Below are 24,717 nucleotides of genomic sequence, written 5' to 3' on the forward strand. Positions count from 1 at the left end.
CTGAATTTTGATGGATTGCCAAAATGAAGAATATTCCGGCTAAGTTTCTTGTCTTCCCCGGTCAGTGCAGCACATTAATAAGGTTTTTATGTATCAGTTCTAATCTGATACGTTTGGTCTGATTTCAGATGAGTCAGAAATATGTTTGCGCAACTTGCTACAAAGCTTTTCCAGGTCCGCCCGAGGCTATCAGGCTTCACGTTACCAGCTCAATTCAAATCCGCCACGCTACAGCTTGATTCCAGCAATTAGCTATGACAAAGTTGTGGCAATGAGTGTTGCAGAACGCACGTTTAAGGCTTGTGACTTCAAACATTTTTTGAAGTGGAAGGTGGTATGTCTGTTCCTTTGATTCCTCTTACTTGGAGTTAACTGACAGCATGATTTTATGTTAGTCACCTCACATGAACCGTTACCCTGCTGTTAAGTCCATCTTGTTCATGGAAAATGCCACAATCCATCAACAACCAAGGGTTGCCAGACTCTGCCGCGACACAGGCATCAAACTAGTTTATCTCCCCCCGTACTGCCCGGAATTAAATCCGATTGAAGTCTGCTTCTCCCAAGTAAAGAGTAACCTCCGTCGAACTCAAGAACTTGTCAATGTGATTGATCCAACTTGGGTAATTTGTCAAACAACAAATCAAGTGGTTTCTGCAGCCTTGTGCCAAGAGCTCTACCGTCATTCCGGCTATGACTGCCCAATCACCAACGAAATTGATAACTGAGTGCACTGCCTCTGTTTCTTATTCTATTGCATATCTATACTAAAACCACAAAAAAATTCTATTGCATATCTATACACAAACCACAAAAAATGTCATATTATCTTGGTGAACCTTGCCTTGCTTTTATTCCATGATTGATGAACCTCACCTTGTTTTTAAGCCATGATTGAATCCCTTTGCTAAGTTGGCTTGTTTTTTATTACTGTGTTCCCTTTCTGTGTCTCTCCTACTGAATCAAATATGTTTGTGCATGAACCACAAAAAAATCAATGTTGTCTCTCTGTGTCTTGCACTCAAATGATACGATCCTTAAACTTGAAATGCAAGATGCACAAAAATTGGGCTTGTCTGAGAAGCTGAGGATGTCTAACTCGCTCAGAGACTTTCTGACTAAGTCAGATTTGAGTTGGGCTTGTCCGAGAAGCCAAGAAATTGTCTCACTTGCTTAGAGACTGTCCGACTCAAGCAGACTTTAGTTCGTACTTGGTCCCACTCAAGCAGACTGTATTTTGGACTTGTTTCTCAAAATCAGGGCTTGCGACTCGCTACTTGCTTAGAGAGTCCGAAAAGTTGGTGTGTATAAGTGCAGGCAAAGGCTTTGATTTGAGGAGAAACTTGAAGCATGTGAGGAAAGAAGGGACTTGATAAATGCAGCAAGCTGCTGGATTCAGCACAGCCAAGAATGAAACGGAAAGGAGGCAAGCAACATCAGACCAGGGAGACTAACAGGCAGCAGGACAATACAAGGGGAAGATACACAGGAAAAATCAGACCAGGGAGACCAACAGGCAGCACAACAATACAAGGGGAAGAGACACATGGATAGACTCAGATAAATAAGAGATAAGCAAGATATCAATCAGCAGACCAGGAGACATGAACACAACAGGCTGGACCAATCAGGGATTTTTGTCAGGTTGTGGTTCTGCTACTCTTAGCTTTATCATACCTGCTGGTGTCACTCATTCATGACCTGTCATTTACAGGTCTTACCCTCAATTAGGGATCTTCATGTGACACCAGTGGATGTTCATTGAGCACTGCTTAACACATCCTTGCTTACACATCCAATCATCATTGGAGGCAACATCACACATCATCACAAGCATACATCTACTGTATTCAACTGCAACATAGTAATGTGTACTTAGCTCACACTGCCAGCAAACAGCTGACGTAATCCGGATTTCGTCGCGCTGACGTAATCCAGATTCCAATTCAAACCCGCGCCCCGGGTGTGTCGTCACCTGTTGTGGATTTCGTCACCTGCCATTCTCAGTGGCAGGTGCAAGAGGAAAGCACGACTCCCTCGATGGCCGGTGCTAACCGGTCATCGAGGGGACACACACACCTCCCTTGATGGCCCGTCTGGACCGGCCATCAAGAGGAACACACAACATTATCTCGATGGCCGGTCAGTACCGGCCAGCAAGAGTAAGGCACTGTTTGCACTCTCGATGGCCGCGACTGACCGGCCATTGAAAGGTGACACATATACCCCTCGGTGGCCTGTCAGTACACCGGCCATCGAGACAAAAACACTAAACTCTTGATGGCCCGTACTGGCCGGCCATCAAGAGCAAAACTCTTTTCTCGATGTGTATACACATCACCCTCGATGGCCCGTCAGTACCGGCCATTGAGAGGAACATAATACACTCTTGATGGCCTGGACTGATCGGCCATCGAGAGGACATGCGCATCTTGCACAGTGACCCAACTGGTCATTGAGAGCAAAGTGCTTCACTCTCGATGGCCAGTCAGCGCAGGCCATCAAGAGTGTAGTATATTCCTCTTGATGGCCGGTACTGACGGGCCATCGAGTGGGGTGTGTATTTCCTCTCGTTGGCCGATCAGTCCAGGCCATCAAGAGTGTATTATGTTCCTCTCGATGGCCGGTACTGACGGGCCATTGAGGGTGATGTGTATACACATCACCAAGAGAGTTTTGCTCTTGATGACCGGCCAGTACGGGCCTTCAAGAGTTTAGTGTTTTGTCTTGATGGCCGGTGTACTGACAGGCCATCGAGGGGTATGTGTATCACCTCTTGATGGCCGGTCAGTAGCGGCCATCAAGAGTATAAATAGTGCTTTACTCTTGCTGGCCGGTACTGACCGGCCATCAAGAGGGTGTAGGGTGTTCCTCTTGATGGCCGGTGCAGACGGGCCATCAAGGGAGCTAGGTGCGTGTGTCCTCTTGATGACCGGTTAGCACCGGCCATCGAGGGAGTCGTGCTCTCTTGCACCTGCCACTGAGAATGGCAGGTGACGAAATCCACAACAGGTGACGACACACCCAGGGCGCGAGTTTGAATTTGAGTTTGGATTCCGTCAGTGCGACAAAATCCGGGTTACGTCAGCTGTTTGCTGGCGGTGTCAATGGTTAGAGCATCACTCATGAATGCTGAGTATGTGAGTTCCACTCTCACAGTACACGAGGTTGTGGGTTCAAAACCCACTTCAATCAGACCTTTCTTTTCACTTTTTCAATAGGTTATGAGCCCAGGTAGCGCTTGCTGCTTCAAAATTGAACTTGGAAAGATTGGTGCATTGCGCGCAACCCTGTATCAAGCACGGGGGAATGTTGAAGTGTCAATCTAGCACTGCTTAACACATTGTTGCTTACACATCCAATCATCATTGGAGGCAACATCACACATCATCACAAGCATACATCTACTGTATTCAACTGCAACATAGCAATGTGTACTTAGCTCAATGGTTAACTTAGAGCATCACTCATGAATGCTGAGTATGTGAGTTTGACTCTCACAGTACACAAGGTTGTGGGTTCAACACCCACTTCACTCAGAACTTTCTTTTCACTTGTTCAATAATTTTGAGCAAGATGGTTTTGGAATTTGTTGTTGTTGCTGCAAAGTTTGGATATAAAACCCACATTGAAACCAATCGATCTCAACTCTTCAACTGAGAGGGACTTGAACATTTGATAATTGTTGATATTGTGTGTTGAGGGTGACAGGAGATGAACACTGAAGTTCACAGACGTGAAGTCTAGTGACACTCAGGAGTGAGGAAAGAGATGATTCTGATTCACTAAGGAGAGAAACGCCTACGGCAATCTAGTATAGACTATATACAAGATTGCTAGTGTTATGTTTGAAGCATACTGTATAATGAATATAAGCATAATTCAACACACCCCCTTGCTGAAAACAGAACTAAGTTAATTGAAATAATGAGAACTACATAAGCTGACTGGTAGTGATATTTCCTAAGGGGGGACAGAAATGAAAAGTATAATCAAGCCAGAGATCCAGTGGAAATATGAAGCAGGGAACTGTCATGACAACAAATATACTAAACATATCGCCATGAGGAATTAGCTATCAGGTTGTGCCGGTGTTGCCCTTCCTACGAATTAAAAGTTCTTTCTACTTCAGAGTTCATCCCCAGACGACGTCGATTTCTCTGTCGAAATCGTCTTCTTCTTCTTCATCCTCATATTTGCTTTGATCGCCTCCACCTAGTTGTACCACCGACGTCGCACCAGCCCGAGTTTCAAATCGTGCTTTTCCTTTGTTTTTCGCCGGAGGGTTGGGAAAGGCCGAGGAGTGATGGCCAACCTGGCCGCAGTTCCAACATCCAGGTTTCTTCTTCCTAACGACTGCTGGAGCTGCAAAAGTTTCCGGGGGTTGATCAAAGGAGACCTGCATGGAAACTTCGTGAGCTTCGAGGGCCCCAATGGCATCGTCGAGCGAGATCTTGTTTGGCGAGTATACAAGGTGATCGCGAATTGGTTTCCAGCTCTCGTCTAGACCGCGGAGGAGCCGGTCACAGATCTGTTGATTGGCTGGAGATAGCTTTACCGACTTCAGATCGGAGGCGGTGTTGCAGATTCGAGCTATCCACGTGGCAATGGGTTTGTTCGGGTCGTGACGAGCTGACCAGAAAGCATCTTGGAGCATCATCCGTCTAGCTTGGGTGTTCTTCTCGTACGCATCGCAGATCATCTTGAAGAGGACGTTCACCGGCTTTGTTTCCTTGTAGCGAATGGCCAGATCGATTGATAGGGTCATCTTCAGGGTCGCCCAACACATGTAAGAGAGGGTGTCCCAGTCGGAACCGGACTCTTCGGCGTAGTAAAGGCGCTGGGAACCCTGGGTGAGTGGCTTAATTTCCTTGTCCTTGTAATCCGTCTCGGGTCGAGGGAGTTTGCCGGTAACAATGTCGTGCACCCCCACGATCACAAAGAGCTCCTCTAGTCGAGTGCGCCAAGAAGGAAATCCGACCGAGTTCCCATCGAGGACTGGCACATTACTGATGAGGGCCGAGGGGTTTTGGATTGATCGTGGAGGCATTTCTTTATTCGATTTGGTGAGCTTAGTGAAGACTTATCGAGCGAGTTTCGGATTGTGACTAGAAGTTGAGCGAGTTCGAGTTCAGTTTTGAAGGGAGCGAGATCAAAGGTGAATGATAAAAAATTTTGTCGCGAGCAGGCTGAGCGATGGGCCTCATAACCTGTTGAGGGTGACAGGAGATGAACACTGAAGTTCACAGACGTGAAGTCTAGTGACACTCAGGAGTGAGGAAAGAGATGATTCTGATTCACTAAGGAGAGAAACGCCTGCGGCAATCTAGTATAGACTATATACAAGATTGCTAGTGTTATTTTTGAAGCATACTGTATAATGAATATAAGCATAATTCAACATTGTGTTCAAGAAGTGTGGTCAATAACTCTTCGCGCTTGTGAGGAGCAATGCTGACAAAGACCAAATAATCAACAAGTTGATTGGGAGTAGCACCATGGACTGAGGAAGGAGGAGAGGCGTGGACATTGCGGGCTTGATGGTTGGCGATCCAGTTTGCAAATTCAACAAAGTAGTTGTTTCTGGCACCGGCAGAGGTGTCTTTGGATAACTTTGACTTGGCTTTGCCCTTGCGGGTCTCGTACTTGAGCAAGCTTGGGGGTGGAGTCAGACTGACTCCATCAACGCAAGAACACTGTGAAATATGAACAAAACCATCAACATCGAGAAGATGAAGGCTGAACAATAGATATAACTGACCATTGCTTTGGCCCAGATGTTGATGTTGTCAGAAGTAAGTGGGATATAACAGTCTGCGTTGGTGGGATCAGGATAGGCAGGATGGAATTGGTCATATTCAACGTTCATGCCGTACTTTGCGTAGATCTGATCAGTGTGGATGTCCAAGCATTCAAATTTGACGTTGCTGGACTCTCCCTGAGAAAATGTAAGAGTTGAATTTGTGTTTAGCCATCATGTCACCCTGCATTGAAAGAGGCAAGAGAAAAAAGTGACTCACCACATGACTATTACCTAAGGCCCTTTGGGATCTTCTTGAAGGACAGACTGGACCAAGCTGTCAAGCTTCCATCTGCTTGATTGTTTTTGCAACCAAATCTTCTTTGCAAGCGTGGACGGCTGCATTTCAAGTATTGTCCATCAATATGACGACCCTGCCTTTTGTTTGTTTGGATTTGTTTATCTCAGTGATCCATTGGTTGAAGGAAAGTTCATCAAACAGGTGATGGGAATTCTTTTTGGGAAACTTCTTTTTGCTAAGGATATAGACATTACACGTGATTGTAGACGGTGAGCCAATAGCACACTTGTGGATGATTTGACCAAGACAGTTGTATTTCTCATTGCATTTATCAACAATGTGCTTTTGCTATACATATATTGGTATACTATAGTTATAGCTTTTTTTTGGTCCAATAACAATACTGTTATTTCCATTTTACGTAATGAATTTTTAATACTTGTCCAATAACATGAGGTTTTTTTTTTTTTTTGAAAATACTATATCCAAATGAAGGAAGAAATAAAAGAAATCTCAATACTATACTGGACAGATGTGGCCAGTACCACTGCTCCATAGGGATGGAAATCTATTGATTTCTTGGGCTTAGGGATCAGAGCACCCAAAGCCTTTCCGGCCTCAGCAAAGTCCCTGAGAGGGGAAAATATTCACAAAGCCACATAAGGCTGCTGAAGGATTTTGAAGTAGTTGAAGGGAACAGACAACCACGTCTGGAGCCACACACGTCTGCAGCCACAGAGAACAATCTCTCAACAGAACAAGACCTACCTGGTGTTCCTAAATAAGCCCTTGCTACTACTGCAAGGACCAGGTAGGTGGCATGGTTTGCCTGTACAATCATCAGGAGCCCATATGTCATTTCCTTATGTTTACACCTGTTTAAGTGCATGATTGCGGTAACCAGGGGCAAAAAAAGTTACTATACCTGTATTTTTTTTTCAGAGAAAAACCACAGAATACTATACAGGCCACTTGTAGCAAGGGCAAATACTAGTACAGTTATTAGCACTGCCAGCATTTAAGCCTTGGATACGTACATCCCCGTTAATCTGGGATGCACACAACTGATTTAACATTGGTTGCGCGCATCCAATGCAATCCGCGTTGTGAAATTGAAAGCTGGTTGGCTGGTGAAGAATGTCCGCTAACCACCTCCTTCAAGAATATTGATGTCCGGGCTGTGTGATTGTGGGTAACTTGGCTCCGCACTGCTACTTTCCGCTAGCCTTCAGCGCTCCTCTACTGAGCCTGATCTATAGCGTAATAATCCGCAAGTGAATGAAGCTCTGCACGTTGTAAGCACAAAAATCCGCAAGTAACTCTCGTATAAGGATAAGAACACAGATAATCCTCTCAATAACTCTCGTACGTCTGTAGTTGTAAGTACAATGATGATGAGTCCAAAATCCGTAATAATTCAATAGGATAAAGATTCCAGGATACGAGAGTCCCCCCTTCCGCGCACGTCGCCGTTCCCACCCGATCCCGCACGTCTGACACTTTCCCGCACTAGTCCGCCTACTCCGCCCGCTATCCCGCTCGTCACTTTCCCAGACTCCGCTCCTCTCCAACGCTTGCCCTCCCACCGTCCTCTGTCTAGCCCCCGTCAGTCGTTCTCTCGCCACCGCCCTCACCCCGGTTCCACCCGCTCGGGCTTTCATGGCTCACCCGCTGACGCGCCGCTGCTACCAGTCCACGTGTGTAGTCCCGCCGCAGTCCAGCCCTGTCTTTTTCCGCTCCGATCCGAATACCCAATCCGAAATCCGCAATCCGCAATCCGTGCATTCCAATCCGTGCGTGACTTTCCGTAAACTTTCCTAGCGTGCTTTCCTGACCTCATCCTCAGTGCTTATGTCACCGGAATGCACCCTGCCTGAGCGGCTTTGTGCATTCCCCGCCCGCGCTATCCCCGCGTGGACATTCTACCGCGCTCGCCTATATAAATCACCACATCCGCCCCAGTTTTGAAGTCCTGCCCCCAGGATCTTCCCACACATTCGCCCGCTGTGGTGCTCCATTCCAAACCATAAGTAGTATTTTATTGCTTTTCTTTACATATATTCATCATTACATTGCCCATTTCCCCATAACCCTTCACAAATACCTCATTATTATTGCATATTCAGATTCTACGCCAAATTTCACCTATAGTCACTCATACATAGTACCCCCTTATCTTCAATGGTTCAGTAGTTATAAAGGATATAAGACTTACAGACAACCTACATTCTTCATTAGTTACAATACTCATTTCATTAGTAACCTACTTGAATCATTACAGTAAATTCCTTTTACATATTTATTCTCACATACTAAACTCTTTACATACATTTCTTATTATGTACTATGCCTATTGTACACCTTACATCATTGGATCTGTGCTTACCTCTTTCAGTAGTGCTCATCATTACAAGTAGTTACTATGTTCTCATCACTCTTCCCCATTAGTACATTCTTTTATTCCCATAACCAGCATTCCCCTTTCAGCATTGCTCATCATTACATACTGTTACTATGTTCACATCACTTTTCCTCATTTGTACAACCTTCATTCTCATAGCCAGAACTCCTCATTGTCTGTGCTCATCCTTCCTTCATATAAGAACTGTCTTTCCCCCCTCACTTGTACCTCATTCAGAATTTATATATAATTTTAGATACAGAAATTATAAGTGCCCATTCTCATCAACCCATTGCCATTGAACCATTGCCCATTGCTTTCCCCCCCCTTTCAACCATTACTCCAACTCTCTTACCCTCAGTAGTCAGTAGTTAAGCTCATAGTACTAGCTCCTAAGATCAAGCAGAAATCAGCCACACCTTTTCTTCTTTTTCTTAGTGTTACTCTCATCCCCTCAGCATTAGTCAGGAAGGCAGCCTCTTCAGCACCCTTGCTTAGCTTACATTAGTACTAGTGTTGCTATCCATTTCCCTTCCAAGCTCTATTCTCCCCTTTGAGTAGTTCCACAAGTGGTGTCCCAACAGTGGCTTTTCTATACTTCAGATATCTTCAGCTCTAGTAACACTCTTACCATCAGCTACATACTACTTCACCTACACTCCTCATACTCCTTTCTTTATAAATCAACTCCCTGCTTTTAGAATCAACTTCAACCAACAGTAACACTATCAGCATCTCCACTATCAACCCTCAACACCCTTCAGATTTAGAGTCAACTTATCTGCTTCAATCATGTCTGCCCAAGGATCCCCCAACACCAATGTTGCTCCCAGTCTTTACCCTCCAGTGGATCCTTCCAGTAATGCTGCAGTTCAGGACTCCACCACTTCCAACGCTGGTCAGACTCAGGTTCCTCCCAATGGTCCAGGTCCACAGGCTTCTTCCAATGCTCCAGATCCCCAGGGTTCTTCTACTCCACAAGTCAACTCCAGTTCTTACAGACCTCCACTTGGACCTCAAACTTCCAGTATTCCTAGATACACAGGATATAGAGATACCAATCAGCCTTCAGAAGATTCAGAGGATTTAAATGCGCCACCACCCCGCTTTCCCAGGTTCCAGCGCCAAAGGGATGACTCAACACACTCTACCAGGTCCAACACTCACTTTTTAAATAGGGAACCAGCTATGCCTAGGTATGAGGATCCTGTCAGTAGAGGAGTAAAGATCAAACCCATGGACAAAGAGCTCTTCTTTGATGGAACCAACATGCCTGTGGAGAAATTCATTAGAAGGTATGAAAGTGCTGGAAGAGATGATGGTGCTAACTCTAAGGAACTGGCTGGACAAATCATTGCTTTTATCAAAGGGTTGGACCTTAAGGATGAAGTGGAAGACATGTCAGGCCATGAAAACTTGGATTGGGAAACCCTGAAGAAACAGTTACTCACCAGATTTGGAACCTCTCAGCCATTGGTCAGATATACCAGGGAGGATCTCAGGAAACTAGTCTACAAATCAGCTCGGGATGGAGGAATCAGCACCTTGGAAACCTTCAACACATTCAGAAACAAGTTTGAAACCATCACTCACTACTTGGTAAGAATGGGGTACAGTACCAGCCTGGAGGAATTCAGACACTTTCTTTTGGAAACTCTTCACAAGGATCTGGATCAAAAAGTTACTAGGAGCTTGATGAGGGACAATCAAATGCTAGCCTCAAAGGATGGAGGTGATATCTTGCCAGACACTGAAACTCTTCTTACCTACATTCACCAGGAAGTTTACTCAAGATCAGTGGTCAACAGAAGGACTGAATGGAGGGCAGAAGAGAAATTCACTTTGGACAACTCACCTAGGACCTTCAAACCCACACCTGCTACTCAGGGAACTGCTCCTACTGCTTCTATTTCTCTGGACAAACAAGTGGAACTCCTTACCAAACAACTTGCATCCCTCACTGCTGGCAAAGGACTACCTCCCCACATGGACAAACCTGCTAGGACCTGGCCATTCAAATGCTATTATTGTCATCAGGAAACCCATGGAACCAACAGCTGCTCTCAACTTGCCCAGGACATGTCTAGTGGTGCTGTTATCAAGGATGGAATAGATTACAAACTTCCAGACAAATCAGTTATTCCATGGATTCCAAGCAGACCAATCAGAACCCCAGTGGAAGAGTACTCTAAAACTAAGCTCACATCTTCTTTTGGCCAACTAGAGGAGGACCCAGCCTATTATCAAACCCACAGTTATGAAGCAGACTTTGGAAAGAGGACCAGAAACAACTCTAAGGATCAGGATGAGGAGGAACCAGCCAAGTCAGACAAAAGGATCAGGAAGGAGAAACAGGACCTAATGGACATGGATACAGAGGAATTACTTCACATGACACAGCCCCCTACTCCTAGTGCTTCCAAATCCCCTACTTCAAAAGGCTCCCCTCAAGTCAGATTCCAGGATAAGGACAAGGATTCAACCACTGCACCTAAGGACAAACCAGTTAAGAAGACCTATTTGGAAAAGACTTTGGCCAAGGAGTACCCAGGAATTGAAGAGGAAGTGGCTAGTAGGATGTTGACTGCAGGAAAGATGGAGTTGGCCTTTGGAGAAATCTTTGCTATATCACCAGGAGTTACTGACTGTATTAGGAAGAAGATAACCAACAGAAGGGTCCCATTGGATGGTGTCAAATCAGCAAACTTCACAGACATGGAGGATGGAGAAGAACCAGCACAGGAGCAACCCACTACTCACTACTCCTGCCCCCTTGGATACATCACCATCACTATTGGAGGAGAGAAACATCAAGCACTCTTGGATACTGGCTCTATGGTCAACATTATTCCTGAAACTCTTGCACATAAACTTGGATTAGTACTCACTGCTAAATCTATGAAGCTCAAAGGAATTGGAGGTCACCTTACTGATATACCTGGGATTGCTGAAGATGTGGAGGTAACCATTGGGAAAGTAGTCAGGACAGTTCATTTCTGGGTAGCCAAAGGACCAGTTCAGATGATTATTGGAAAGCCTTTCTTGATGGATGTCTCAGCTAACATCAACTACAATGGAGCCAGAGGAGAAGCACTTTCAATCATGGATTCAGCTGGTCAGACTTTTTTGGTTCCAATCATACTCCCCAGTAATCAGAAGTGGGAAACCAGCATACCTTCCAATTCTGGACTGGTAAATTTTTTAGATTGAGACCAGGTTTTCAGTTCCCTTCCCTTACAACTGCAACCCTGGAAAACAACCAAAAGCAACAAACTGTAGACACTCATTCAGCAAAATATAAATCAACTCTAAAAAAAATAATAAAACCAGTAAACCAACCAATGCCATTATCTCTCAATCCCCCATTATCAAGGCCACCACTCTCCAGAGATCCTTACCTCACTCCTTTGAACCCATTTCCTCCACCATTCACTCCTACCTCTAAGATTACTCAAGAAAGGCTGGACCTCATCAACTTTGGACCTCCTGGATGGCTCTCTCCTCAAGAATATCTCCTGCTGGTATGGGTAATTGTGATTAGACAAGGTGCTTTGGCTTTTGTGGAAACAGAAAGAGGCCTTCTTAAACACACCTATGGACAGCCTTATATTATTCCAGTCATTTCCCATGAACCTTGGCAACAGAAACCAATTCCAATTCCTGCACCCATCAAGGACCAGGTTATAGAATTGGTAAGGGAAAGACTCAGCACTGGCCTCTATGAACAATCCTTTTCCAGTTATTCCAGCCCTATATTTTGTGTAAAGAAGCAGGATGGTAAGCTCAGAATTGTACATGACCTTCAGAAACTCAACAAAGTCACCATTAAGGACGCTGGACTACCACCAAAGACAGAGGAACTCATTGAATCATTTACTGGAAGGGCTTGCTATGGACTAGGTGATATTATGGGAGGATATGATGAAAGAGAATTAGCTCCAGAATCCAGACCTTTGACCACCTTTGAAACACCCCTTGGAAGATTTCAACTTACCAGATTACCCCAAGGAGCCACCAATTCAGTTGCAGTTTACCAGGCCCAAATGATGTGGATACTCCAGGATGAATTACCTCAACATATGGGAATCTTTGTGGATGATGGAGGTATAAAAGGACCAACCTCTGACTACAATGAAGAAACTCTAAAGGACAACCCCCAGATCAGAAGATTTATCTATGAATATGCCATTACTCTGGAAAGGATTCTTTTCAGGATTGAAGAAGCTGGACTCACCATCTCTGGGAAGAAATTTGCTTGCTGTGTACCTTCTCTGGATCTGGTTGGCCATGTGGTTTGTAAGGAAGGCAGAAGGATATCCATCAAGAAGCTCAACAAAATTGAAACCTGGCCAACTCCCACCACTCCTTCAGATGTCAGAGGATTCCTAGGTATCTGTGTATATGTTAGAATGTTCATTAAAAATTACTCAACCCTCACTGCTCCACTCAGAAGACTCACCAGGAAGGACTCCTCTTGGGATTGGACTAAAGATTGCCAGGATGCCTTTGAGGACCTTAAAAGGATTGTTGGAACTGATATCACCCTAAAGAAATTGGACTATGGACCTGATGCTGGCTTAATCAAACTCTCAGTGGACTCCAGTGTTATTGCTGCAGGTGCTGTTCTTACTCAACAGGATTCTGATGGATTGGATAGGCCTGTGTTATATGAGTCAGTAGTCTTTTCACCCAGGGAATCAAAGTACTCACAATCCAAATTAGAACTCTGTGGTGTTGCCAAGATCCTCAAGAAACTTCAAACCAAACTGTGGGGCCAACATTTTCAACTCAGAGTGGATGCCCAGTGCCTTATTGGAATGATCAACAACCCTTCACTTCCCAATGCCCCTATGAACAGATGGATTGGATTTATTCAGTTATTCTCCTATGACCTTGTTCACACTCCTGGAAAAACTTTCACCTTACCTGATGGACTTTCAAGAAGACCCCCTGATTCTGATGAAGATGATTGTCCTAGCTTTGATGAAGATGAAACCTGGATCAAACCTCACCCTGGATTTGGAACTAAACATTCTTCTTTTGGCCTGCTTCTGGGGACATCAGCTAAGTTGGGGGAGGGGGTAAGTAACTTGCAGCAAGGAATTTGGAAGCATCTCCAGGAATACCTTTCAACCATGAACAAACCTCCAGGATGCAGCAGCCTGGAATTCAAGCAAATTTTGCACAAATCAGCCAACTTCTTCCTTTCCAATGAAGTCTTGCACAGGATCAACAAACCATTCTCCCAGATAGTAGTCACCTCTCCTTTAGCTCAGAAATCCATCCTCAATTCCCTTCATGAATCCTTAGGCCACAGAGGTATTGCTGAAACCTACAGAAGAATTAAACTCAGATTTTGGTGGCCAGGTCTCAAGAGAGGTGTTACCAAGTGGGTCCAGTCTTGTGAAGCTTGCCAGAAGAGGATTTCAAAATTGCCAATGGAACCCAAGAAACCTACAGGAGCAGCAACCATCTTTGGAAGAGTCAGTTTGGATACAGTTCACATCAAAGCTGGCAAATGGAAGTACCTGGTAATTGCAAGAGATGACCTTTCTGGATGGGTAGAGGCAGTTGGACTAGAAAAGATTCAGGCAAAGAAAATCTCTCAGTGGTTCTTGGACAACTGGATCTACAGATATGGAGCCCCTTGGTCAGTCACAGTGGATGGAGGCTCTGAATTTGGACAACAATTTCAAAAATCCCTTCTGGAATCTGGAATCAAAATCAAAGTCACCACCCCTTATTATCCTGAAGCAAATGGTATGGTAGAAAGAGGACATCAGGCAATTAAGGATACCTTGGTCAAGCTCTGTGGAAAAGAAGGCAAGAAGTGGAGGAATTATTTACCTTTAGTTTTATTTGCAGACAGAATTTCCACCAAGAGATCAACTGGTTACTCACCTTATGAGCTAGTTCTTGGACAGCCCCCCATCTTACCCATTGATTTAGAATTGGAAACCTTCTTTGGAGTGGATTGGTCAAAGGTAGAATCAACTCAGGATCTTTTATTGGCTAGGACTCAGCAGCTTGAAAACAGGGATACCATCTTGCAGCAAGCACACCAGCAGCTTATGGATTCCAGGAAAAACTCTGTGGATTATTGGAACAAGAAGAAAACATCAAGGCAGCCACTAAAGAAAGGTCAATTAGTAGTAGTGTATAATAAATCTTTGGACTCTCAGTTTGGCAAGCTCTTTGAAAATAAATGGAATGGCCCTTACAGGATCAAAGCTCAAAACCCAGGAGGATCTTACATCTTGGAAGAATTGGATGGCACAGAATTGGCCAGAAGGTTTGCTGCAACTCATGTCAAGGAATACCACTCCAGGTGAAAACAATAAATAAGGAATAATCAATTCATTTCTCTTCTCTTTTCTCTTTCTCATCTTCTTACACAATAACATAAAAACAAAATAAAATCAAATCTATAAACAAATCAGAAATAAAATCAATAAAAATCATTTTCAAACACTCTCAAATAAAATAACTAATTATAAAATCAAAAGCTCACCTCTTCTTCTTTTATCACTACATCACCCTCTTCCATTTCACTTTTCTCCCTCTCCTTCTCTTTTCCCTTCCCCTTATCTAAAAAAAAAAAAAAAAAAAAAAAAAAAAGAAATCAAAAGACATAAAAAGAAAATTAAAGCATAACATTAGTAAAAGTCCTCAATAAAGAATAAAAATAGAATATATTAGAACTTACCCTCAGCTCTTATCCTCTCCATTTCTGCTTCTACTCTCCAACCATCTTCCTCCTCTTCCACTTGGTCCCTCATCCTTAATAATTCCCGGGCATTCCTCTCCTCAGTTTCCTCTATCATGGCATCTATTATGGAATGAGTATCCATCTAAAAATAAAAATAGAAACAGGGGGTAGAAATATTAGTATTATAATCAACTCTCTCTTTTAAAAATTTCATCATATACATACAGAATCCAGTCAACATACATGTGCAAAAGCGTCGTGGAACCGGCTATACAACTTAAGACGGGCGTTTCGTGCGGTAACCGGGTCGTCGAGGTCCTCACGAGCAAAGGCAAGGAGTCCTTGTTGGATATAGCGGCGCAAGGCATCGACTTCTTCGGGTTTAAAAGAATCTCTCATACCGGCGTTGTACGCGTGAATGTTGTCGACGAACGAGTGCGCTCTGCGAATAGAAAAGGGGATTTCGTAGGAAGGTCTAATGACGGCCTCTTCGTCAAGCTGCGAAGATGATATGGACGTATTGGACGAATAATCTATTGAGTTTTCAATGATATCTTTCGGCAATGAGGGCGTGGAAGTGGCGCTGGAGGCAAACATTACGGATATTGTAGCGCGATAATGGGATTGTTCCGTTGGCCGACGACCTGGGGCCTTATAGATACCGCTTCTTATGCATATTATGACTTCACTTTGGACGCCTTCACCGCTCAGAATCGTTTGGCGTGGATTCTCTTTCATTTTTCTTAATTTTTTTGACTCTGGTGTTCGACCCAGTTTAATCTACCCTTTTCCAATATCTCCTGGCGCGTAAATACCGCGATCATTTCATCTAAACACCCTCTTCAGACGCAGGAGTCCATTTGGGCAGTCCCTCGGCGGTACCTTCGGTTTATTTCATTATGTATCCCTTGGATTTCAACTTCTTTGCGGTGGAAACCGCGGAAACCGTAATGAAACTTTGGAGTGTTTCAATAACGATTCGGCTGGCCTCAAAATACATATTACACCTTTTTAGTTTCATCTTTCCGATCTTGGCTTTCGTTTGAACTTGGTTTTAGCCGATTCTATCGAGCGGTTTTGGAATTATAAGTGCTCGAAGCTTTGTTAGGATTTACGCGGCCTCATTTACGGCTTTCATTCAGCGTCCACGGCGGCCCATCGGCCGAATTAATCTTTAATATTGCTCGGTTTTCCATTCATCTCCTCCTTCTTGCCTTTCTAATGAGCCTTAAATCAGAACTTTTCATCGACGAAAACCCAAGTTATACCCGAAAACATATTACCTTACATTTACGCGGTGTTACTACTACGCGCGCCCGCGGATTTCGCTTGGATCTTTAATCGGCCCTACACAACCGATAATCAACCCTTAAAAATAATCAGTATATACCATTTTAATCTGCAGAATCGGCTCTTTCGAATGAACTGGGTTTCGAGGATTTTCATCGAGCCGTTCCGAAGATACAGGTCGACCATTTCTTTCCTTTTTGTTGGCGTTCCGCATGCGCGCTTTCCGTATGGAGCCCCCGCTCAGATAACAGGACCCCTCTTTCGACATTACACGCGCAGGGACACATGTTCCATTCCCCGTCTGGACAAAATGAAGAGAAATAATGGATCATCTTTCCGGGAGCATTCATCCAGTCATTGGGGGGGAATTCCGGCATCATCATCATTATCATCACAATAAATCATTCATATTCTAAATCTTTCTTCTCCACCATGATGGTTACTTCCACCACGGATTCCATTCCTGGGATTCAGCCTTATCCAACCCCCTCTCAACACAGGAAGTATAGATGTTTATATTGCTTTCAGAATGGTCACACCATGAGGAGGTGCCAGCTAATTACTTATGATGCACATAGAGGATTAATTAGGAAAACTAGCAGTACTGGCGTATGGCTTTTAGATAATTCATTCATCCCTTTTGATTTATCTAGGTCTGTTAAGAGTTTAGTTGAACTTCTAGCTACTGCTGGGACAATTTCAGAAACCACCCAATTGGATCAATAACATTCCTTGGACAGCTTATTAACTTCCCTGGACTTCAAATTCTCTTCAAAGGACTCTACATTATATATTCAGACACTCAGAAACTCAGTTATTCAACCTCAAATCATTCACAAACCTTCAGAAACTACAATTATCAATCCCATCAATCATCATCATCATTGCATTGCTCTTCCTTAGCCTCAGTTAGGCGGGAAAATTATTGTTTTCTTCAGAGTGGAAATTAGTCTAATATGTGTCTGTCTCAAGGATATTGCCTTCAGCAGAGTTAGATCTTCTTAAACATTCACCCCTCATTGATAATTGGACCTTCTTTTTGATACTGGACTCTTTGGATTGGATACTGGACTATGGATACTCTGGATACATAGGACTATTGGACTTTGGATTGGACTTGGATACCTTGGACTCAGATATACTGGACTTGGATTATACTTGGATTCTATTTGGCTTTGGACACTGGACTCTGGATTTGGACTGCTACTCAGGACTTTGGATTTCACCCTTTGGAGGAATAACACTGGACTTTGGACTTTGGACTCTTGGACTCAACATTCTTCAACTCTTTCTGGATCACTCTTCTCTTTGGTGCATTGCCTGGGGACAGACAATAAGTTGGGGGAGGATGTGGTGCTCCATTCCAAACCATAAGTAGTATTTTATTGCTTTTCTTTACATATATTCATCATTACATTGCCCATTTCCCCATAACCCTTCACAAATACCTCATTATTATTGCATATTCAGATTCTACGCCAAATTTCACCTATAGTCACTCATACATAGTACCCCCTTATCTTCAATGGTTCAGTAGTTATAAAGGATATAAGACTTACAGACAACCTACATTCTTCATTAGTTACAATACTCATTTCATTAGTAACCTACTTGAATCATTACAGTAAATTCCTTTTACATATTTATTCTCACATACTAAACTCTTTACATACATTTCTTATTATGTACTATGCCTATTGTACACCTTACATCATTGGATCTGTGCTTACCTCTTTCAGTAGTGCTCATCATTACAAGTAGTTACTATGTTCTCATCACTCTTCCCCATTAGTACATTCTTTTATTCCCATAACCAGCATTCCCCTTTCAGCATTGCTCATCATTACATACTGTTACTATGTTCACATCACTTTTCCTCATTTGTACAACCTTCATTCTCATAGCCAGAACTCCTCATTGTCTGTGCTCATCCTTCCTTCATATAAGAACTGTCTTTCCCCCCTCACTTGTACCTCATGCAGAATTTATATATAATTTTAGATACAGAAATTATAAGTGCCCATTCTCATCAACCCATTGCCATTGAACCATTGCCCATTGCTTTCCCCCCCCTTTCAACCATTACTCCAACTCTCTTACCCTCAGTAGTCAGTAGTTAAGCTCATAGTACTAGCTCCTAAGATCAAGCAGAAATCAGCCACACCTTTTCTTCTTTTTCTTAGTGTTACTCTCATCCCCTCAGCATTAGTCAGGAAGGCAGCCTCTTCAGCACCCTTGCTTAGCTTACATTAGTACTAGTGTTGCTATCCATTTCCCTTCCAAGCTCTATTCTCCCCTTTGAGTAGTTCCACACCGCTCCCACACCCGTCACACATCCCCATACACATCATCCTCCTTTCCCACACATCTCTTCCCGTTCAATATGGTAGCTTGCGATCGCTGTACTCGACTCGGATTACCCTGCGTCTACTCCCGCGCTGGTCGTGCGTGTAACAACTGTAGGGATTTGAAACGCCGCTGCTCCGCCTTCACTCCAAAATCCGACAGCTCCCGCAGAAACCGCGAATCTCAAAACCGTCCACCGCCGTCTGGATCCCAAAGCTCTCGTGAGGAACGTTCCCTATCTGTTATCTTGGTCAGTTCCCGCACCAAGTCGCCCTCTGCACACGGTGAAGACCTTATGACGCCGCCACCCAATCGTGCCGACTGCTCGAGCGCCAAAGAATACGTCCAACAAGCCCAGGCGTGGGCCCGTAAACACGGCATCAACAGACCTTTAGTCGACAAGCGTCTCAAACGTCCTCAAGAACCCGCATTGACACCTGCTGCTGGACCTTCATCGGCTGCCGCGCCTTCTCCCACTGCTGGTTCAAAGCGCCCCTCGGCGGATTTTACGGATTGATCCTCGAAGCGTCCATGCCCAGCCGGTTCTCAGACTCTGGGTCTTGCAGCCCGTTTTTCCACTCGTCCGCGTGACCCAACGCCAATCGTTCTCTCTCCAGAGCCCACGTTTCCCCAGGCTCCCGGTAAGTAACTTTCCGCTTCTACTTGTTGAGCCATCGCTAACCATTTGACCGCTTTTCCCGCTCCAGCCACCCCAGCAAGGGACACCGAGATAGCACCTGAAGACTCGTCCCATACTCCTTCTGGCTCGCCGCCCAGCTCCCCGCAGTCCGTTCCGCACGCCGAATTCCCGCAAGCCAGAACCGCCCGCGCCGCCTCGATCCACACGTTGGAGTCCACGGACCCGCCTTCTCCGCCGGCCGATACCACTCCAAAAGCGCCTCGACTCCTTGCCCCGTCAGCCGCTACCGTTCGAGCCGCATCTCCTGACTCTCCAACTCCACACCCTCGAGCCTTGTTGGTACCTATCCACCTACCGCCGCCTGCCGAGCCTGCCGCGGACACCGAAGCCGCGTTGCTAAATCGCCAACTCGCGGAAATCTCCCGCGACCTACGCAACACCTTCCCCGACAACCCCCTCTGGGAACAAGCCGTGTTCCCCGCCGCCGCCGTACTCGACTTCGTAGGCGCCTTCCGCGATATGTACCGCGCTCTGCTCCACATCTCCGCGATAACACCCGCACAACGCCGCCGTAGGTACGCATTCTTCCTTGTCGGCATCAACCAGCTCGTCGAACGACTCGAGCTAGCCATTGTTGTTCCCACCGACAAACGTACTCTACGAGCTCGACAGAACATGGAGGAAGTGCTACGCAACGAGCCGCACCCCGCACAACCCACCGCCGCGGACTATGACGCTCCTATCCCTGCGGAGCGCATTTGTACGGAGCGTACCCGCCGCTCCTCTGACTCCAGACTTCCTTAGCTTCCCTTTCTCCGCTTTTTCTTCTCTTTCTTTTGTTGTCTCCCCCCTTGTATTCAGCCCTATCCTGCGGGAACAATGCTTGTAATACACGCGCAGTCTGTGTTCCGCACCCGGATAGTTTCCGCCTAGAGAGAGCTACCGAGAATCCAAAGCAAAGTGAGCAAAAACAAAGGTCCGCTGTCCCAAAAAAAAATTTTTTTATAAGTGCCTGGACCGCCCCAGAATGAGAACCACTTTAGGGCCTGTACCATAGCGGGTTGAAAAACTGTTTTTCCTGGGAAATCAATTTTTTGTGCAAAAAACAGTTTTCACCAAAAAACACGTACCACAGCACCTGTTTTATGGAACATCCAGAAAACAGATTTCATTGAAAATCACCCATTTCCAAAAACAGGTCCGAACCTGTTTTTCGAAGCTATTTTTCTCTCTGTTGCTATCCCAGTAGCATCAAATGCCCAAGTCCATTGATCTCATTGACCCGATTGTCCTAATGGACACCATCCCACCACCCTCATCAACGGCCAACCCAACAACAACACCTACTCCAATGGCTCAGTCCAAGAAAATCAAGCCCACAAAGCAGACAGCCAAACCCAAGAAACTCGATGAAAGTGAAGTCAAAACCCCCAACCACACTTGGACCACCAATCAGAAGATGTCACTTCTCGAGTCTATTGCAACTCAGTATGCCGCTGGCTTAGAAACTGATAACGGTGGCTTGAAGAAGGAAGCCTGGCCTATTGTCCAGCAGAAGTTGAATACAAAGTACAGTCTCACACTCAGCCTCGATCAAATCAAAAACCAGAAGAATGCTCTCCGCACGCTCTATATCGATTACAAGTTTCTCCGAGACCAAAGTGGCTTTGGTTGGGACGAAGATCGAGGTACTGTCACTGCTGACGATACCGTGTGGGACGAGTTGATAGCTGCGCATCCTCGTCGAAACTTTGCAAAACTGAAGGACAAACCGTTTCCGGTATACAATCTTGCCCAGAGTGTCTTTTCGGGCAAGTCTGCTACTGGAGAAATAGCAAAAACCGAGCTTGTGCCAACTACCACCGAAGCTGTCAAACTCACACCAGCATGCAAGAGAAAGTTTGTTCCTCTCAGTGATGATGACAGCAATAGCAATATCGATATTGAACCCCAATCCTCTCTCAAGACCGCTGGTTCAAACACAACAAAACGAGTACGCGAATCAAAGAATGCTCTCATCAAAGGCGAGATGGAAAGCATCAGCAGCGCTATAAATGCAGTATCGGAAAGCTTGAAGAATCTCATGGGAGAATTCTCCAAGATTTCCTCAGCCCTATGTACCACTCAACCACGCAGCAATCCGTCTACCTCCGCCATTGCACCGAGCGAACCTAACGTTTCCGACATTGCACTTCAACTATGTGCTGACCGATACTTGGGACAAGTCTTCAGTGAAACCTACGTTGATTTTGCATCTGTACTTGAGAACGAGAGCAAGGCCCGCACCTTCATTGCCCTCTGTCGTACCTCCAATGATGAAGTTTGCCAGATGTGGCTCGAAAAGAAGGTTGAGGAGGCAAAGAACAAGTAACATGTAAGCTTGAATCATTGGACATCTCCTTTTTTTGCACTGGCTAATCAATTTTTTGCCGCATATGTATCAGCTCCGATCGTATTCTGCTCCGCTCTGGTTCCAACCTCGTTTGGCTCAGCTCAGCTCCATTTGTGTCCAGCTCTGAGTCTGATTGTGTTCAGCTCCGATCGCGTTTGGCAACCAACAAAAGCTCGATCTCACAACCTTCCGGTTCCTCCTGGTTGCTCATCCTATCACACTTGCTTTCACATCCTCTTTTTTAGTTGTGTTTCTCTTTCACTCCATCTAACAAATTGAAATCACATCCAAGCTCCGATTGTGTTTAGCAGCCGACAAACAAAATCCAAAGCTCGATCTCAAAGACCTTGCGGCTCCTCTTCTTATCGCATTTCACTCTCAATCTATCTAAGAAACATTTCTCTTTCAATCTAACTAAGAAACTGCAAAATGTGTGAGAATAAATAATGGAGAAATATAGACATCTAAACAGATTGTTTATATGCTACATATTGATCCCAAAGCTTCTTTGCCAGTCGCTCGTGTCGATGCTTCATTATTGCATCCTCCTCAGCAACATCGAACGAATCTTCTTCCCCCATCCGGGTATGCACAAGTGTTTGTAAATCTTCCTCGGGATTGTCGAAGAGGTTCTCGGCACTCTCATGACTGCGAATATAGTTCCACAGCATGCAGAGTGCATACACTAATCGCACCTGCTTCTTTAGCTCGATCTCGGGTGCAGACTGAAGTATTGAAAATTTTCTCTTTAAGCATCCAAACATGCGCTCGACGATATTCCGTAGTGTAGCGTGTCGTAAGTTGTAGAGCTTCTTTTTGTTCGCTGGTCTGAGTCCTGCCGCGGCCTGCTCTTTCAGATGGTATCGGGTTCCTCGGAACGGAGTCATCAAACCTTGCCGAAGGCCATATCCGGCGTCGGCCAGGAAGTATTTCTTTTGCGGTATGTTGAGGCCTTTTGAGGTTGCATCGTTAAATACTTGGGTGTCGTGAGCACTTCCTTCCCAACCAGCAAGAATGTAAACAAACTGAAAATCAAAATTTACAGCGGCGAGGACGTTCTGCGCGATGAAGTGCTTGCGATTTCGCCAGGGGCTTTGAGCTTCGGCGGGTACTTTTGCTGGGATAAACACTCCGTCGATGGCTCCTAGCGCGTTCTTGAATGCTCGGTACTTCGGGTTTTTTGCTATCTCTTCGGGCTGCTTACATGATTCCATGTCGAACTTGACATAGTTGGGATAGATTGCTATCAAAGAGTCAAGAACTTTTCCAAAGTAGCTAATTGCAGAAAGATCAGTTGGATTTTTGATCTTTCAAACTATTGAGAAGAGAAAAACAGTGGGCTTACCGGGTAATGGTGAACAAACCACGCCGGAATTTGACAGCTGTCTGGCGCATGGAGTTGTTGTGACAAACAATATCCAAGAAGATAAGAACCTGCTCTTCGACCGAGATTGATCAGCCATTCTTGAGGAGCCCGTTCATTGTCAACTCTTCAACAAGATTGTTGAAGGTGGCACGTTCCATTCGAGTAATTTCACGGAAAAGGTCTGGTCTGACTTCGTCGAGTAGGAAGCGGGTGTACCTTGCTTGTCCGCCATCGCCATAGTATGCTTCATATGTATTCCACATACTTCCAAGGTATTTGCAAGCGACACCGGCAGCGGCAACTGAAATCAAGATTTTGTTCATCTCCATAAGTGATGTGGCGGCGGCGGCAACGGTTGCGAAAAGGGTGTTGTCCATGGTTGTATTGGGTGTGCTGGATCTTGATGATGTGGATGCGGTGCTGGTTGATTGTGGGTATAAGGAGTCTTGGTGGGACGTTTGTGGTACCTGTTTTTCACATTCTGTTTTTTCAGATATGTGTTTTTCAAAAAACAGAAAAGTGCAAAAAAAAAAACTATTTTCCCTGCACCAGAAAAACAGATTTCGTATGGTACAGGCCTTAGTCCCTGCACTTCCTTTTTCAATTTTTATCCTTCTTCTTTTTTTTTTTTTTTTTTTCCATCCAGAAAGAAACCGCAATCCATGAGAGAGAGAAACCAGAGAAAACGCAATCCACAAAAGAAAAAACCAGAAAAGCCGCAATCCACAAGAGAGAAATTCCGCAAGGTACCTGGTCCGCCCCAGAAGGATTTTCCGCACAAAATCCCCGTACCCCGCACCTAGAAATACAGATAGACAACAAGCCAGTGAAACGCATAACAAAAATGAAACCGAACTCTATAAGATAACAAACATTCTGTGGTGGCTATGTAACCTGGCTGTAGACCAGATAGCGCACCCCCTCACCAATAATCACTTGTGGCTTTTGCCTGCCACGGCTTTCCCCGCCCCAGCCTTTTTAGCGCTGTCCCCAGCGGTCCGCAAACGCCGACTCCGTCGCAACGGCGGAGGTGCCTGATCTACACCGTCCTCCTCCGACGCAGCTTCCGAACCAGAATCTTCGTTGCTAGCCGCCGCGCCCGTGCCCTCCGCACCCTCTGAGCTCGCTGAAGAAAAGGCGTCCTCAGGGACCCAAACATCCTCCTCAGAGTCATCCGATTCCACGGTCTGATCAAAACCCGTAGAACCACGTGCGTAAAACCGCTTGACATGCGTCGCCGCCGCCCGCCGCTTCAGAAGCGTCCCGTCCAGTTCCTCCAGCTGATAACTTCCACCAGGGAATTGCGACACAACGCGATAAGGATCATTCCATTGGTTAGCAAACAACTTGCCCCACTGAGACTCGAGGCTACGATTGTAAAGAAGAACCAATTCCCCCTTGCAGAGAGAATCCCGCAAGCGATGAGAACACCAACGGTCCCAGTATCGGACCGCCTTAGCACGACTCTCCTTAAGGCGCGCCGCCGCCTTTGCAATAACTGAATCCCGCCGCAACAACTGCTCCGCTCGCGC

The 24,717-nt window shown here is 45.2% G+C and overlaps 1 protein-coding gene across 1 annotated transcript; it reads right to left on the reverse strand.

Moving 5' to 3' along the window:
* Nucleotides 1-228: 228 nt before the first annotated feature.
* On the reverse strand, nucleotides 229-5,869 carry PtA15_9A369 (uncharacterized protein; the record flags this gene model as incomplete). Its single annotated transcript, XM_053172569.1, has 3 exons — nucleotides 229-252; nucleotides 5,460-5,696; nucleotides 5,762-5,869. The coding sequence occupies 3 exons, from the start codon at nucleotides 5,867-5,869 to the stop codon at nucleotides 229-231; spliced, it is 369 nt and encodes a 122-aa protein (XP_053023797.1).
* Between the last annotated feature and the right edge of the window lie 18,848 nt (nucleotides 5,870-24,717).

This window comes from Puccinia triticina, chromosome 9A (genome assembly GCF_026914185.1).
Source record: "Puccinia triticina chromosome 9A, complete sequence".
Classification (NCBI taxonomy): Eukaryota; Fungi; Basidiomycota; class Pucciniomycetes; order Pucciniales; family Pucciniaceae; genus Puccinia; species Puccinia triticina.